This window comes from Acipenser ruthenus, chromosome 20 (genome assembly GCF_902713425.1).
Source record: "Acipenser ruthenus chromosome 20, fAciRut3.2 maternal haplotype, whole genome shotgun sequence".
In the NCBI taxonomy this organism is placed as follows: domain Eukaryota; kingdom Metazoa; phylum Chordata; class Actinopteri; order Acipenseriformes; family Acipenseridae; genus Acipenser; species Acipenser ruthenus.
Genome location: NC_081208.1, coordinates 29,282,325 through 29,295,689, shown reverse-complemented (window position 1 = coordinate 29,295,689; position 13,365 = coordinate 29,282,325). Strand labels below are relative to the sequence as shown.

The window sequence follows — 13,365 nt, the reverse complement described above, 5'->3', positions numbered from 1 at the left end:
AGCCATGACTTCCAATTTAGCACAGAGAGTAGGAAGCGAAGTACTAGTAAGGTTTAGAACAGAAGGCAGGAAACACCTTTTTTCTTTTTTTTTTACACCGAGCGTTTTAAATATAGCCAACCAGACGAACATCTCAAACACAATGAATATTGAACAAACAATTCGATTGTGTCTTATTGCGTTCCCATGAGCAGGTCTACATGGCTTGCTGGGAAAGGGTGGGCTGAACAGCCTCCTCTCCTTTCCAAACGTTTCCAGGGTTCTTTTGGAGTACATCTTTTGAGTGTTGGGCACCAGCTCACCTGGCAGGTGGGGGTTCAAAATATTTGTGCAGGTATTTGTAAAAACAATTTTTTTAAAAAAGTCACTATTGTGACTTTACTTGAAGAAGGTAGCATTGTAAAATAATAAACAATATAGGTTATAGTGGGGAACACATCACGCTTTTAATGCGAATCATAATAGACCAAGGAACTAATCAATAGAATAAACTGTACCCAGCAACCAATGAGATACACCGGTAATTATATTTCCATTGACGCTGCTTTTAAGTATCATATTCAAAGTGAAACAAAGCTAGTGTTTTAGTACAACCGCAGTTAAATATCTTTAACCCGTAACTATTATCCACTAAAAAAAAGTTAATGAAATACTATCCACGGAAATGCCAAATACCCACCTGTGTAGAAACTTGAGTAGCCAGCCCAGCAAGAACGCCACTTACAACTGGCATGAAACTACCAGGGAACATTGAGCAGCTGCGTGTAGCAGAGCAGTGGACATTATACAAGAGCTCTGGGTCCACAGGACCCCGTGGATACACTAGTTGCGGTATAGGTTTGAGCCGTAGTCGTGTGTGTTGCACCGGCTCCACAAATGAAATTTTGGAAGACCAACCTGTTGCAACAATGTTGTCGCCCCCTTAACAGGTTTCGCACCAGTCTGTTTAAACTGTACACGGTTAATATATTTCACAGTGTGATTGAAGAAGCATGTCCAATCAGGTGACAGAGCTGGGGGTGGGGGGGCGACTTATATTTTTGATTGGTTTCAAAAGTTTGGCACACCTCCATCAACTTTTTTTTTTCATTGTGTAGAATTTGTTTATTTTACCAAAAAAACCCCTCATCCATTGGCACCAAGACGTCTCAGTACCAAGCAGGAGCCGCGCTGGAAGGATGGAGGAGCTTGCGAGGGAGAGCATAAGCTTACTGTCCAAGCCCGTAGACTCTGGGCTGTCTTCTTTCGGAGCGGTTTTCATCATGTTGAAGTCAGCTCTAGGCGCTGGACTTCTTAATTTTCCATGGGCTTTTAACAAGGCTGGAGGCGTCAATACCGCTCTTGGTGTAGAACTGGTGAGTATTGTGGCCCCAAATGGGCAGAAATTGAGAAAGCATGGAACAAAACATCCTGCGGATTAACTCATTATTTTACATGCATTCGTGCAATCCATTTACCCAGTAAATAATCATAAGCACTTAACTGTAAAAGGTAATGGCATTAGATTATTATCAGTAACATTGTTTAGTTTGAAATGCGCATATAGGCCTATATATGTATTTTGCAATATAAACTCTGTCTTGTTCTACATTGCTTTACATTAATTGACAAAGAAAAGTAAAACATGTTGTGAGCCATTTATGTTTATTTAATTGAATGTGTTTTAAATTTCAAGATGTTCTTACACTGTTATTACATTATTAATCCAAACGCGCGCTGTGCACGATGTACAGCAGCACGCGCACTCCGCGGCGGCGTTCCAACAGGCTCCGTGCACTCCACGTGGCTGTGTTGATCAATCTGGAGAGCTCAGGGTTTACAGAGACTTTATAGATGCCCTACCCACATAACATTTCTTTACAATTGTACTTGAAATACCTCGATTACTTGTATAGCTGCTATTTAACAAAGTTTCCCGGGTGAGTTTATTACGTTTTTATATAACGAGCATCATCTTCTACTATGCGGCATGTTTGTGACAGCGAGTTTGACCATGCAAAGAGTTCAGAATATGACATCGCCAGTCTTGTTGCTCAGTGTGCTTAATATGCTACCCCCTGTTTCTACTTGCTGTACACAGGGGTTACAGGTTCAAAATGCAATTTTCATATTGCTTTGAGAGGAGACCCCAGGTCAGCTGGATTTAAGGTGTATTTGTGACTGGCTAAACACATCTATTGTGTACTGTTTCCCAAGAGAGATCTTGAAATCAGTGCATATTGTTCACTCAATGTTAAGATATAGAAGAAAAGATAACTGGAGAGAAGTCTTTCTCTTAAATGTGGTGAAATGATCTCACCATGACCTTGTTAAAGATTTCACATCAAAGCACTTGTTTAAAATCTTTCCAGTTTTCCTGTGTATTTGTATAGTTTTCTTTGTGGCCAGTTTAACTGTGCAGCACTGTGGACTGTGCCAGGTATTGTTGAGAGTAGTATTCCCAGGCGGGTCTGCAATGGACTCACGCTTGTTAGCTGCAGTTTTAATCCATCGGGTTGGCAGGCAAAGCGTGATGAGGAGCCAAAGCTGGGGCTGGGGCTGGGGCTCCCATTGATTACATAAACCTCTTAACGTAATCCCAGGATAATGGGTGATGCAGTAAGGGTTGATTTCTCCAGTGCTGTAAAATGCTCAAAAAATATCTAGCAGGTGATCTGTTGATCAGATCAATTGCTTAGCTTTTTTGAATTTACTTTTTTTTTATTACAGAATAGTTTTGAATACTGAATGTTCGTTCTTAAACATTTATTAGGAAGTTGAACAGAATTGAAGGCCCCCAAACAATAGCAGTGCCGTTTCCTATGGGAATCCCCCCTCTATAGATTACTCAAGTTGCATTGCAAACTGTTCATACACAGTGAGCTTTGTAATAGCAGGTGCCGTAAAAATAACGAGCCATCTGCAGTACAGAGGGTATCTGTATGCCTGTATCGAGGCTTCACTGTAACTAACGCCATACGCTGACGTTAACAACTCCTGAAGTTTCATCTCCAGACTGTGCTGCTGGCTGATGACACCTTGGCTTGAAGACACTATCAAATCTCTTGAAACATACAATATATCTCAGCCCGGCGACTTGGGTTTACCTGGAACAAATTGGAACAAACTAGCCAACAGAGAGCTGAATTTGCTGGTGTGTTCTTTAGATATCCCTGGAGAGGTGGGTGGGGTCCATGCAGTCCAGCCGTACTGAAACATTGCGTAAAATCAACACATTTCAGCAGAGCCACTGTGTGAATGAATAGATGTGCGATGTAAATATTGGGAGTATTGGGCCATTTCTAGGTCACTTTTTGTTTGACCGCGATTATGTTCCGATCTCCAGTTGAGTTCAGTCTGCGTTTTACATAGTGATGACTTTCAAATGATCACTGCCTGTTGAATTTACTCAGTGTGGTGCAAATACAGAGCTGTCTCTCTCACATAGATGTGTTAATGAAGGGGGGTGAAGGAGTCAATTAGCTATTTGCTGGTCCATGCAGTTGCCTTCTGAATCCTGTGAAGTCTTGAGTTTCTTGTGTCCTCTTGAGTTAGTAAAGTCATTTTGATTGTCAGCCACTACAAGTTGCCCGGATTTTGTTTGAGAGTGGGATTTCTCGAATTTCCTAGTTTTTAATAATGGTGTGACTGCCGTGTATTGGATACAGGTATATCGTGCATATACAGGTCAGTATACTGTACCATATACATGACATATACTGCTGATTCCAATGAGATCAGGGGTAATTGCTCCTCATCAGAAGGAAGATGACTTCCAAAGCTAGCTCAATGAACTGCTGAAAGTGTGCTGCATGTTTGCCAGGTTTTTGACACTCGCCCAACACGAGTCATTGTTTGCTGTAGCAACAACTTCACTAACTGTATGTGTGACTTTATTTAATGGAAACTCGATTTGACATGGACCCGTCAAATGTGCTGCAGTGGTTCTGTAAAGTGGAGAGCCCCCGATGGCTCCTCATATGAACCCAATGATTGCTCAGTTAGGGGTGTCGATTCAGTGGCCATTGTAAATGTGCAGCTTCTGTAACTAACCCGTAGCTCATGTTACTGCCATGACTACAGTACAGAACCTGCAAATAAGGTGTCTTATCTTACAGAGCACTATCAACAAACTAAACAAAATACTTAGTGTGGATATTGTTTTAAACACTGCAACACTCGTAATAATACAACTTGTATTGCTTCAATAAACTTTTCTTTTGGGGGGAGGGGGGTTGCATTGTATTTGGGTTTGGCAGCATACAGTATGGTTGCATTACAGTTAAGCAATTCTAGCATGTAGGAAGAACATTTCATCACAATCATAGAAAAGCTCAATACAGTAACTAAGATGTTTGTTAGGCATCACAGATATGAATTGCTGGGGCGCTGTGTTAAGTACTGCTGTTTTACAAGCTTTGGGGGGTGTGGGAAGGGGTTGATGCCTTAGTCCCATCTAGGAGGTTTTTCATGGTCCTTCTGGCACAGAAGGGGTAAAGCGGTGGAGTAGCTGAGGGCTCAAGCGGTGCTTCTCGTCCTGCAGGTCTCCCTGGTTTTCCTCATCAGCGGGCTGGTGATCCTGGGCTACGCCTCCTCCATCAGCAACCGCTCGACGTACCAGGACGTGGTGCGGGAGATCTGCGGCTCGGCCATCGGGAAGCTGTGCGAGGTCTGCTTCGTCTTCAACCTCTTCATGATCTCCGTGGCCTTCCTGGTGGTGGTGGAGGACCAACTGGCAAAGCGTAAGACCTCCCCCGTAACCTCGGATCAGTCCCTGCCATGCAGATCTCTGGATGTAGTTTGTGAAATCCAACACAAGTCACAACGCGATATGTATCGCGTTATACAGGTCACGATACAGGATATATCACGATGCATGGGAGTCCTGATTGGCGACTTTTTATAATGCATAATAAGATCAAACGGTCATTTTAAGGATGGACCATTTTCTTAAAAGAATTAAATGATATGTATCCATAGCAACTATAAAACGCACTTATTCTTCCTTCGAGAACCATTTGGTGATCTCCAATGAGCTCTGTTGTGCTTTCGGTTTTGTATCACGATGCAAACAATACAGACCTCTGTTCTGATATGATATATCATGTAAAGAAAGTATCACGATTCATCGATGTGCGATGAATCTTTACACTCCTATTGGACAGTGCCGCTGACCCAGGCTCTCGTTCCTCCCTTTCAGTGTGCGACTCTCTGTACCTGAATACCACAATGTCCCCCGAGACCACAGTGCCGTACCACTGGTACACAGACCAGCACGTCGCTCTCTCCACTCTGTGCGTTCTGGTCATCCTGCCTCTGTCCATCCCCAAGGAGATCGGGTTCCAGAAATACACCAGGTAAGCTGGGGTCCCAGCCTGTGCCGTGGATATCATAGTCCTAAACCATTGTCGAAAATACCCGTGTCAAATATAGAAGTTGGCCTTCGTGTTCATGCGGTTGTATTTGTCCAGTATATATTTTTTAATTACATATTCATATTTTCCATATACACATAGATGCTGTACACAGTCAGTTTTGTACACATACGTTTTCAGTGTATCATCAAAAAATAACTGCACTCTATTTGTGGACTCCTCAGGATGGCGTCTCTGATTGGCCACAATGTTTCCAATATGTTAAAGTTCAGGAGATGAAACAGAATCTGGCATTCTGGGCCCTCTGTTCGAATGGGGGATGAGTGAATCTCAGGGGGCAGTGTGAATGCCTTGGCGCAGTATCTCAGTAATGCAAAGCCACGTTTTAGACATGGTCCTCTCATGAGAAGGGTTTGATGGGATGCAGCACTCGTGAACGTGTTGTTAGTAATGGAGACCTCTCTTCTGAAGTATTCTAGGTACCTTGGCAGCGACATACCTGACAGTGGTGATCATCATTAAGTATTACCTGATGAAGGATCACATTGTGGTTTATCACCCTCCTCCTGCCAGCGGGTGAGTGGACTGGACTGGCTGTGCAGCCGTTCATGTGTCTGTCTGTGTTTTTGTTACGTCTTTAAATTTAAGGGTCGTATCTGAAACTATAAACCAAAAAGGTTTAAATGTTGAAAATGTTTTCCTTTCATCGGCAGGCACATTTGCAGCGTGGTGGATGTCAATGCTATTCTCACAACATCAGTGTACCATCACCGTGTACAAACTTATAGAAACTTAATCAAGGCTTGTGCCATCAACAATGTAAACCTTACACATACATGTATTTTGATAAAGACTTCCCATCTTAATTTCAGATTTTTATTCTTCTTTTCAGTACTATTAAATGTTTCTTATTATTAAAGTTATGCCTTTATTATAATAACCAACTTCAGATGGGTATAGTTTTGTGTATGAAGTGTATACTATACTGTACATCACAGTTCACTGCAGTCTTTAATGAGTGCTTCTGGTGGTTCAAACTCCTTGTACTGAAGAAAATGAAAATGAAGATGAAGAATACAGTTGTAAGAAAACGGCGAACCTGCCTGTGAGCTCAGTGAAGTGGCTGAGGAATTGAAACCTCTGTCACCAATGGCTGGTGAGCCAGTGGGGTTTAGTTGTGTGTGTGCAGCTCTATGTCTAACGCTGCGTTGTTCTCTGGTCTTTCAGCATTTCTTCCTGGGCAGCCATGTTCAGTGTCATCCCCACTATATGCTTCGGGTTTCAGGTAAGGAAAAGCCATCGTTCTGGTTTACGTGTTGGTGCTTATGTGTGACACACTGCTGAGGTGAGGTTAAAAGCTCTATAATCAGGAATGCAGGTGAGCGCGGCTCTTTTGCTTTGTGGTAAGATTTCTGTTTACGGTGCGAGAGGCCGCTGGTTCACGCCCAGCCTCCGCCCTGTCACAGTAACTCTGTAACCTGCAGCTTGACGGTCGACCACTTTCAATACAGTCCCAGAATATCAAGAGAAGCACAGAGGGATCGGTTTTATAAAAGAGAGAGTCGATCCAGGCGAACGAAGGGGAAAGTAAAAGGAGAATTACGTAAATGTCAAAACAGTTGAGTTACGGACTGAAGGCGGTGTTCATTCCCCTTGAAATAATGAAGCAACGTGAAATTGGAACTTGTGATTTACAGAGTTATGAAAAATGTGTTTGGAAGTGGAATTATTTCTAGTGGTATTGTAAATCACAAATGACATTTACATTTTAATTTTTTTTCTAAATTTATTATTATTATTTTTTTTTTTTACAGCCCATCTGTTAGATGCTCATGCCTAGTTCTCACAAACCTCTTTGAAAGGGAGCACAGCTGGCTGTCGCTCTGCACAGCTGGCTGTCTGTTTCACTATAGTCTCGCTCTCTTTATCAAGCAGCAGACAGAAAGTTTCCCCCTTGTCATTCAGAGCTCTGCAACACTTTCTAAACTTCATGCAAAAACGTGTTTTTTTTGGCACTTCAAAGAGTATGAAACACACAGCTTTTATAATGAAGCAAAACTGCTTCTGCAGTAAGGCACCAGACATATTGGTATTTGTTCTGCAATGCTTGTGTGAGCACCTTTAGCTGGGTAGTGACATTTATGGGGGCAAAAGTTCCATTAAAAATGAAAAATATTCCCTTACCAAGTGCTTTCAAAATAATTTATATATGAAAGAAAAAAACGGTGACATTTGATCAGAAAACGGAATGATTTTCCTGTGTTTTGTTTTAGTGCCACGAAGCCTGCATTGCCATTTACAGCAGCATGCAGAATAAAAGGATCACACACTGGGTTCTCATCTCCATCATCTCCATGTTGTTCTGCCTGCTTATTTATTCCTTCACTGGTTAGTAGAGCGCTGCGTCTGTGTTAAATAAGTATAGGAAACAGCAGTTGAAACTACAGTAGTCAAACGGCTGCAAATGTAAGTGTAGTTTTGCAGATAGCAGCACAAGCTTCCCCAGTTTTACAGGGTGTCTCAGAAGGGAGCTTCTTCTCCGTCTGTACCCCAACATGACCCCCCAGTTAGTTACCTGGAGAACTGGGAAATTCATTATTTGCCAGTTTTACATTTTCATAAAGTGAAAACCAGCTAAATGTGTCTTATGAACATATTCTCCTATGAATGTATTGACGAATAAGATGTTTATTGTTGTGTATGAGGGTGCACCTTTTTAATTATAATCCCTGTATTGTAAGTCACTAAGCCCCCTCTCTTTCCATTTCAGGCATTTTTGGCTTTTTAACGTTTGGGGAGGGCGTCGCTGCTGACATCCTGATGTCATATCCTGGAAACGACGTAGTCATCATTGTCGCCAGGGTGCTCTTTGCTTTGTCCATCATCACCATCTACCCAATCATCCTGCTGCTCGGCAGGTTGGTCACTCGATCGCTTGGGTGTGTTTCTCATGAAAGAGAGACGGGGCGCGTCACAGGTTACCTTGGAGGATCGACACCTTGCAGATTCGTTGTAGAAAAGAGATCCGGGGGCTTGCAATTAAAGCAGTTGGGCCCATGCTGAATCTGCACTCAACTGGTTAAAGTAAGCAGTCACCTCACATTGCTGTCTTACCCTGCCCGCTGTCTCTCTGCAGGTCTGTGATCCAGGACCTGTTGGTGAGGGACCGGCGGCGGCGTGGCATGGTCACCCAGTCCTACGAGAAGTGGGTGCGGATCTCGCTGACCGTGGCCTGGATCCTGGTCACCCTGATCATAGCCCTGTTCGTGCCGGACATCAGCGAGGTCATCAGTGTCATCGGGGGGATCAGCGCGTTCTTCATCTTCATCTTCCCAGGTCAGCAGATAAGACCCCCTGCCTGGCACTTGTCAATGTGTTCTTTTTATTTGCTGCAGGCTGTAGTCATGTACTCCATAACCTTAAACACTCCCAATATGTACAGAAGGAGTACAAGAAAGAAGCTTGGGGATACATTTACCGTTTGTCTACGTTTATTTGCTGAGTTTTTCTTTAGCATTGCTGTAATCCAGTTCTGATTTATAGGTAACATTTGTGTGCTTTCCCTGTTAAACACAATACACTTTTGTTTGCCATACTGTTTGTATAAGGTAAAGATTTATTTCACTACACTTCACCACTCAATGTTACAGCCTTGTATGCCAGTCTTGCTCCTGGCCTGGAGCTCTGTTGTGTTTCTATACCCAGCAGAGCTCCATTTGGTTTGAAACCCAGTTATACTATTCAAGGATATCCAGTATGATTCTTGAAATATTGTTTGACAAAATAACAAGCTTAGAGATTATTGGGATAAGGCCCCAGGTTAGACAGACCCAGGCATTCGTTACTGTGAGAGAACAGTCTGTGCACATTGCATCTCGCTGCTTCTTCTTCATCTTGATCTGAGCTGGCAGCGAATGCACAGTGAAATTACACTTGTGTTTTAATAACATTTTATTGTTTCATTTCTAATTTTTTTTCTCTCTGCAGGTCTCTGTTTGATATTTGCAATGCAAACTGAGCCAGTTTCTCCACGAACAAGGTAAACTTGAACTATAAACAGCGTCACTGTTCTCAGCTGAGCAAAAATAAACTAAGCAGCAATTTGGCAGCTTTGACGTTGAATGGATAGATATCCCGCTTCTAGCTCAGTGTTCATATCTATAATAATATTCTGTAACCTGTGTTATAAAAACCTGGACCGGTGTGGGTATTTGAGGATCAGCTCACAATGCAACAAGGCATTTCGTCTTCTTGTAGGTAACTGAGCTGAACGCATGTCTCTCACCCTCTCACCCTCTCTCTCTCTTTACTTTCCAGACTCTGGTTGACAGTGTGGGGTGTCATTACGCTCCTGTGTGGAGCCTTCATTTTCGGGCAGAGCACAGCCATCGCCATCATGGAACTTTTAAACAAATATTAACTTGTGTCTTTTTTATGTTTTATTTAAAGTGTTTTAAATTTTAAGAATAAAATGTAAAAAAAAAAAAACTTTATTTATTTATTTTTTTTAATGTATTGTTATTAGAAATTGTATGCTTTTGAAGAATCAGGATACTGGTAATTCTCCATCTGTGGAAACACAACCAACATCAATACTTCTCAGGAACTCATTTCCAGGAGCTGGATTTGAACCACTGTTTTTAGCGAGAGAAGGTTGCGGGATTTGTCCACTGCGCCACCAACTCCTACAGGAAATCCTTCTCTCACACATGATTATAATTCTTTGAAAATAAAGGAAGGACGGCAGGATTTGAACCCAGTACCTCAAGGTGAGCAATCCATCATCTTAGTGAATTAGCCCACTGTGCTATCTCACTTTCATGGAAAAGTATCCTTTAACATTGTCTATATAGAAAAGTATCCTTTAACATTATCTATATAGGAAAGTCAAATTCTTTGAAAAAAAAGGATTTGCACCCTGTACTCCATGAGAACAGAACAGCATACTAGTGAATTAGCTTGTTCCAGTCTAGCAGGCTAACCTTGTAAATGAGATGAACGGCCCTTTTCAGGGACTGCACACACAGTTCAGGATCTTATTGCACAATTGCAGAGTTTCATGCCACTGAAGAGAGGAGGGATTATGAAACCCAAACCTATTACACAGTATGTCTATGAGGTAAATACCAGTCCATGGTCCATGCTATGAGTGTTCATACCTTTCATAAACATAATAACCATGCTGGCTTCCATAGGAAAATCAGTTTTTATATTGTGTCCCTGGTCAAGCTGTGGAATGTGAAGCTGTGCAGCAGAAATAATTCCACTTCTAGCAGGTTGACTTTCTGCAACGTTTCTTGGTGCTGAAACAGTAAAAGTTGGATGTTTCTCTTGTCATTCCACTATGCAGTAAACTTAAATACTCCTTACTACTGTACTACCTCCACTTTCAATTCATTATTACTGATGAAGCAACATGAGCAACAAGCGTTCCTACACAGGCAACGCTAGCACTGCTGTTTAGGGTTGTTAACATGCCTCAGCAGCACCAGTGTGTGAACCGGATTAGTAAAGAAGTGGCAACAGACAACAGTGTTTTTTGTTTTTTTTCCCCCAATACTTTATTATAATTTGTATTATTATTATTGTTTTATTGGATTAACTTTACTGTACATTACCTGTAATAATTTAACTAATATCAGACTGAATATAATACTGCCTGCATCCCTGCACTCCCTATGCTCAGAGACGGGGAGATTACTCAAACATATAAGTAGTATTTATTTAAACAATGCTGTAAACGTGATTCAAGCAGATTCATTCTTCACTACCGCTTTGTTTTTGTTTTTTTGTCCTTTTTATAGGATATAAAAGAATGCAAATAAGAAATGCACAAACCCATTTAAAGTAGCACGGCTAAATTCTACTGCAAATAACTGACTGGACGTCCAGAGCACATGCACTTGATATAAAGTGAAGGAAAGCAACCAGAGAGGCCCGGGATGCTGTATAGAGGCTGTAGATTCCAGCACTATAGGTATCCTATCACGTTATTATTACATAACCAATTTGCTTTGCACAGGTATTCAGTTTTGTCCTAAATGAACTGGCTTTGGCCCGTCTCAATACTTTTCATGGCAGGTCTGATCTGCTGCACTATGAGCATGTTGCACATGACTTGCTCACATAAAATCTAAAACACTGCATGTGTTCCCTCCCACCATGACACTCCTCTTGTAAACCTGAAAGCAAATGTTCTGTAATCGTTTTTTTACCTGGATCATATTGCTGTGTATGTGGGAGTGTATGTGTGTATGTGCATGAAGGACGGGAGGAATCGGGGGTGGAAAGGAGAGTGAAAGACGGTACACCTGTGCTCCCAGACACACAATGCTGAAGCACTCAAAGAGAACGCCTCCACTGAGGCACTCTGTTTCTGTTGGGTTGCTTGCTTTCCTTCACTTTAACAGTAAATCACAAAGCCCTCACAGACCCTACATTCCCTGCGGTGTGCTCGGTTAAGTATCTAACAGACACTGCTTGGAGACGAGTCATTACAAAAGATGCAAGTAAGTCCTCAGCAGTGAGGGAAGAGCATTCAGTGAACAGTTACTGGAGAGAAGGGTGGTCTGGGCTGGGCTGGGCTGGGCTGGGCTGGGCTGGGCCGGGGCGGGGCGGGGTGGATGAGTCAGTCTTGGTTCAGGGAGCACCACGCAGCTGAGGAAGGGAGGGGAAACAAACCACACAGATCAGGATGAATTCTGAATTATCAATCCTTATTACCTGTAACCTGAACAAGACTGTCGCCATCAGCAGGGAGTAATATCCATACACACCAGATATGAGCATCCATACACATGTTAACTGTTCAGGATGATGCACAGAAGTATAACTGTTGTATTTAGGTCAGGGGTATCTAATTACTGTCCCGGAGGGCCAATCCAATCCAGGTTTAACAGGTAAAATGATACAATTAACTACTTCAGGGTCTGGATGGAAGTTTAAATTGGTTCAATTAAACCGTTTTTACCAGGGTCGAACAAAGCCCAGGAGTGGAAGGGACAACTTAGGCCACACCTGATTTAGGGGTTTATATATTTTTTTTTTTGCCACCAGATGGCAGTATAAGCCTGTAAACCACACTGTTGAGTGTTTAATAGGTCCAGATGAATAAGATTCGGATCAGGGTTATGTATAGCTGCTGGAGGAGTGGATGCTCCTGGAGCTTTTGCATTTCAAACAGATTGGCAAGGTGCGTGATGCTGACAGACAATGGTTCAAACAGAGCAGTCTCTCGTGAAGGGGGGCTCTTAGAATGGAGGTGCCATGTGTGTGACAGGCTGCTCAGCTCACCTGGTACAGCGACGCTGGAGACGGACTCAGGCTGGGTCAGAGTGTCCACCTTCACATGCTGAAACACCTTGCAGGGAGAGCTCTGGAGGTGCCTGATGGGAGAGACGCCGAAGAGCATTAGCACGCACGCACGCACGCACGCACACACACGAATCCTAACTACTAACCCTAGCCGTGTAACCATACTCAGTGACTTTAAAACACCAGCCACTTCAATTCCCCCTCACTGAAGTAGAGCGCTCCACAGGGGAGTGTTTAAAAGATGCACTTCACTTCATGGACCTTCATGTGAGACGGTATAAAGCAGATACTCTCATTAGGCGATACTGTAAACATCAATCATGCTAAAGGAGAATCCAATGTCCCAGTTAAAAACTGGACCGCTAGCAGAGAATCAGTATTAAAAATAGAAAGCAGTCAAATGGAACAGACTTCCAGTGGCGTTAGTTATGATTTGCAGAAAGTGGACCACTGACATAAGGCACTGATAGCGCTGCCATAGCAACAGTGTTCAAGCCTGGGTACTTATTGTAGGCAATCAAAGCAACTGAAATCTAGGCTGTCGGCAGAAAATCAATAGTGTTTACTAAATGGCACGAAGCCGATAATAACTGTAACGCTGTCGATAACTGCAGCGGAACCTGAACTAAATGCAAGAATTGTGAAAGTGGAGTGCTGGCTGTTAATCCAGATTGTGCCCATCACCACAGGGAAATGG

At 42.6% G+C, this 13,365-nt stretch overlaps 2 protein-coding genes across 2 annotated transcripts in view; one reads left to right on the top strand and one right to left on the bottom strand.

The window, feature by feature from the left end:
- Positions 1–1,089: 1,089 nt before the first annotated feature.
- On the top strand, positions 1,090–9,781 carry LOC117425158 (putative sodium-coupled neutral amino acid transporter 8). The gene is made up of 10 exons (XM_058993848.1): positions 1,090–1,355; positions 4,523–4,721; positions 5,180–5,336; positions 5,826–5,930; positions 6,582–6,639; positions 7,628–7,742; positions 8,125–8,272; positions 8,491–8,690; positions 9,342–9,393; positions 9,672–9,781. The coding sequence occupies exons 1-10, from the start codon at positions 1,179–1,181 to the stop codon at positions 9,772–9,774; spliced, it is 1,314 nt and encodes a 437-aa protein (XP_058849831.1). The 5' UTR covers positions 1,090–1,178; the 3' UTR covers positions 9,775–9,781.
- A 1,108-nt stretch (positions 9,782–10,889) lies between these two features.
- The window catches only part of LOC117425491 (N-terminal EF-hand calcium-binding protein 2-like), a 54,060-nt gene continuing 51,584 nt past the window's right edge, over positions 10,890–13,365 (bottom strand). Inside the window, exons 12-13 of the mRNA XM_034042451.3 lie at positions 12,648–12,739; positions 10,890–12,011 (exon numbers count right to left, since the gene is read on the bottom strand). Of these exons, the coding sequence (XP_033898342.2) occupies positions 11,983–12,011; positions 12,648–12,739 (121 nt within the window). The 3' untranslated portion in view covers positions 10,890–11,982. The remainder of the gene's footprint in view (positions 12,012–12,647; positions 12,740–13,365) is intronic.

Excerpts from the sequence above, each read along its gene's own strand:
- LOC117425158 (XM_058993848.1), top strand. The coding sequence starts at position 1,179 with ATGGAGGAGCTTGCGAGGGAGAGCATAAGCTTACTGTCCAAGCCCGTA. Across the intron at positions 4,722-5,179 it reads GGAGGACCAACTGGCAAAGC|TGTGCGACTCTCTGTACCTG; the intron begins GTAAGACCTCCC and ends CCTCCCTTTCAG. Across the intron at positions 6,640-7,627 it reads CTATATGCTTCGGGTTTCAG|TGCCACGAAGCCTGCATTGC; the intron begins GTAAGGAAAAGC and ends GTTTTGTTTTAG.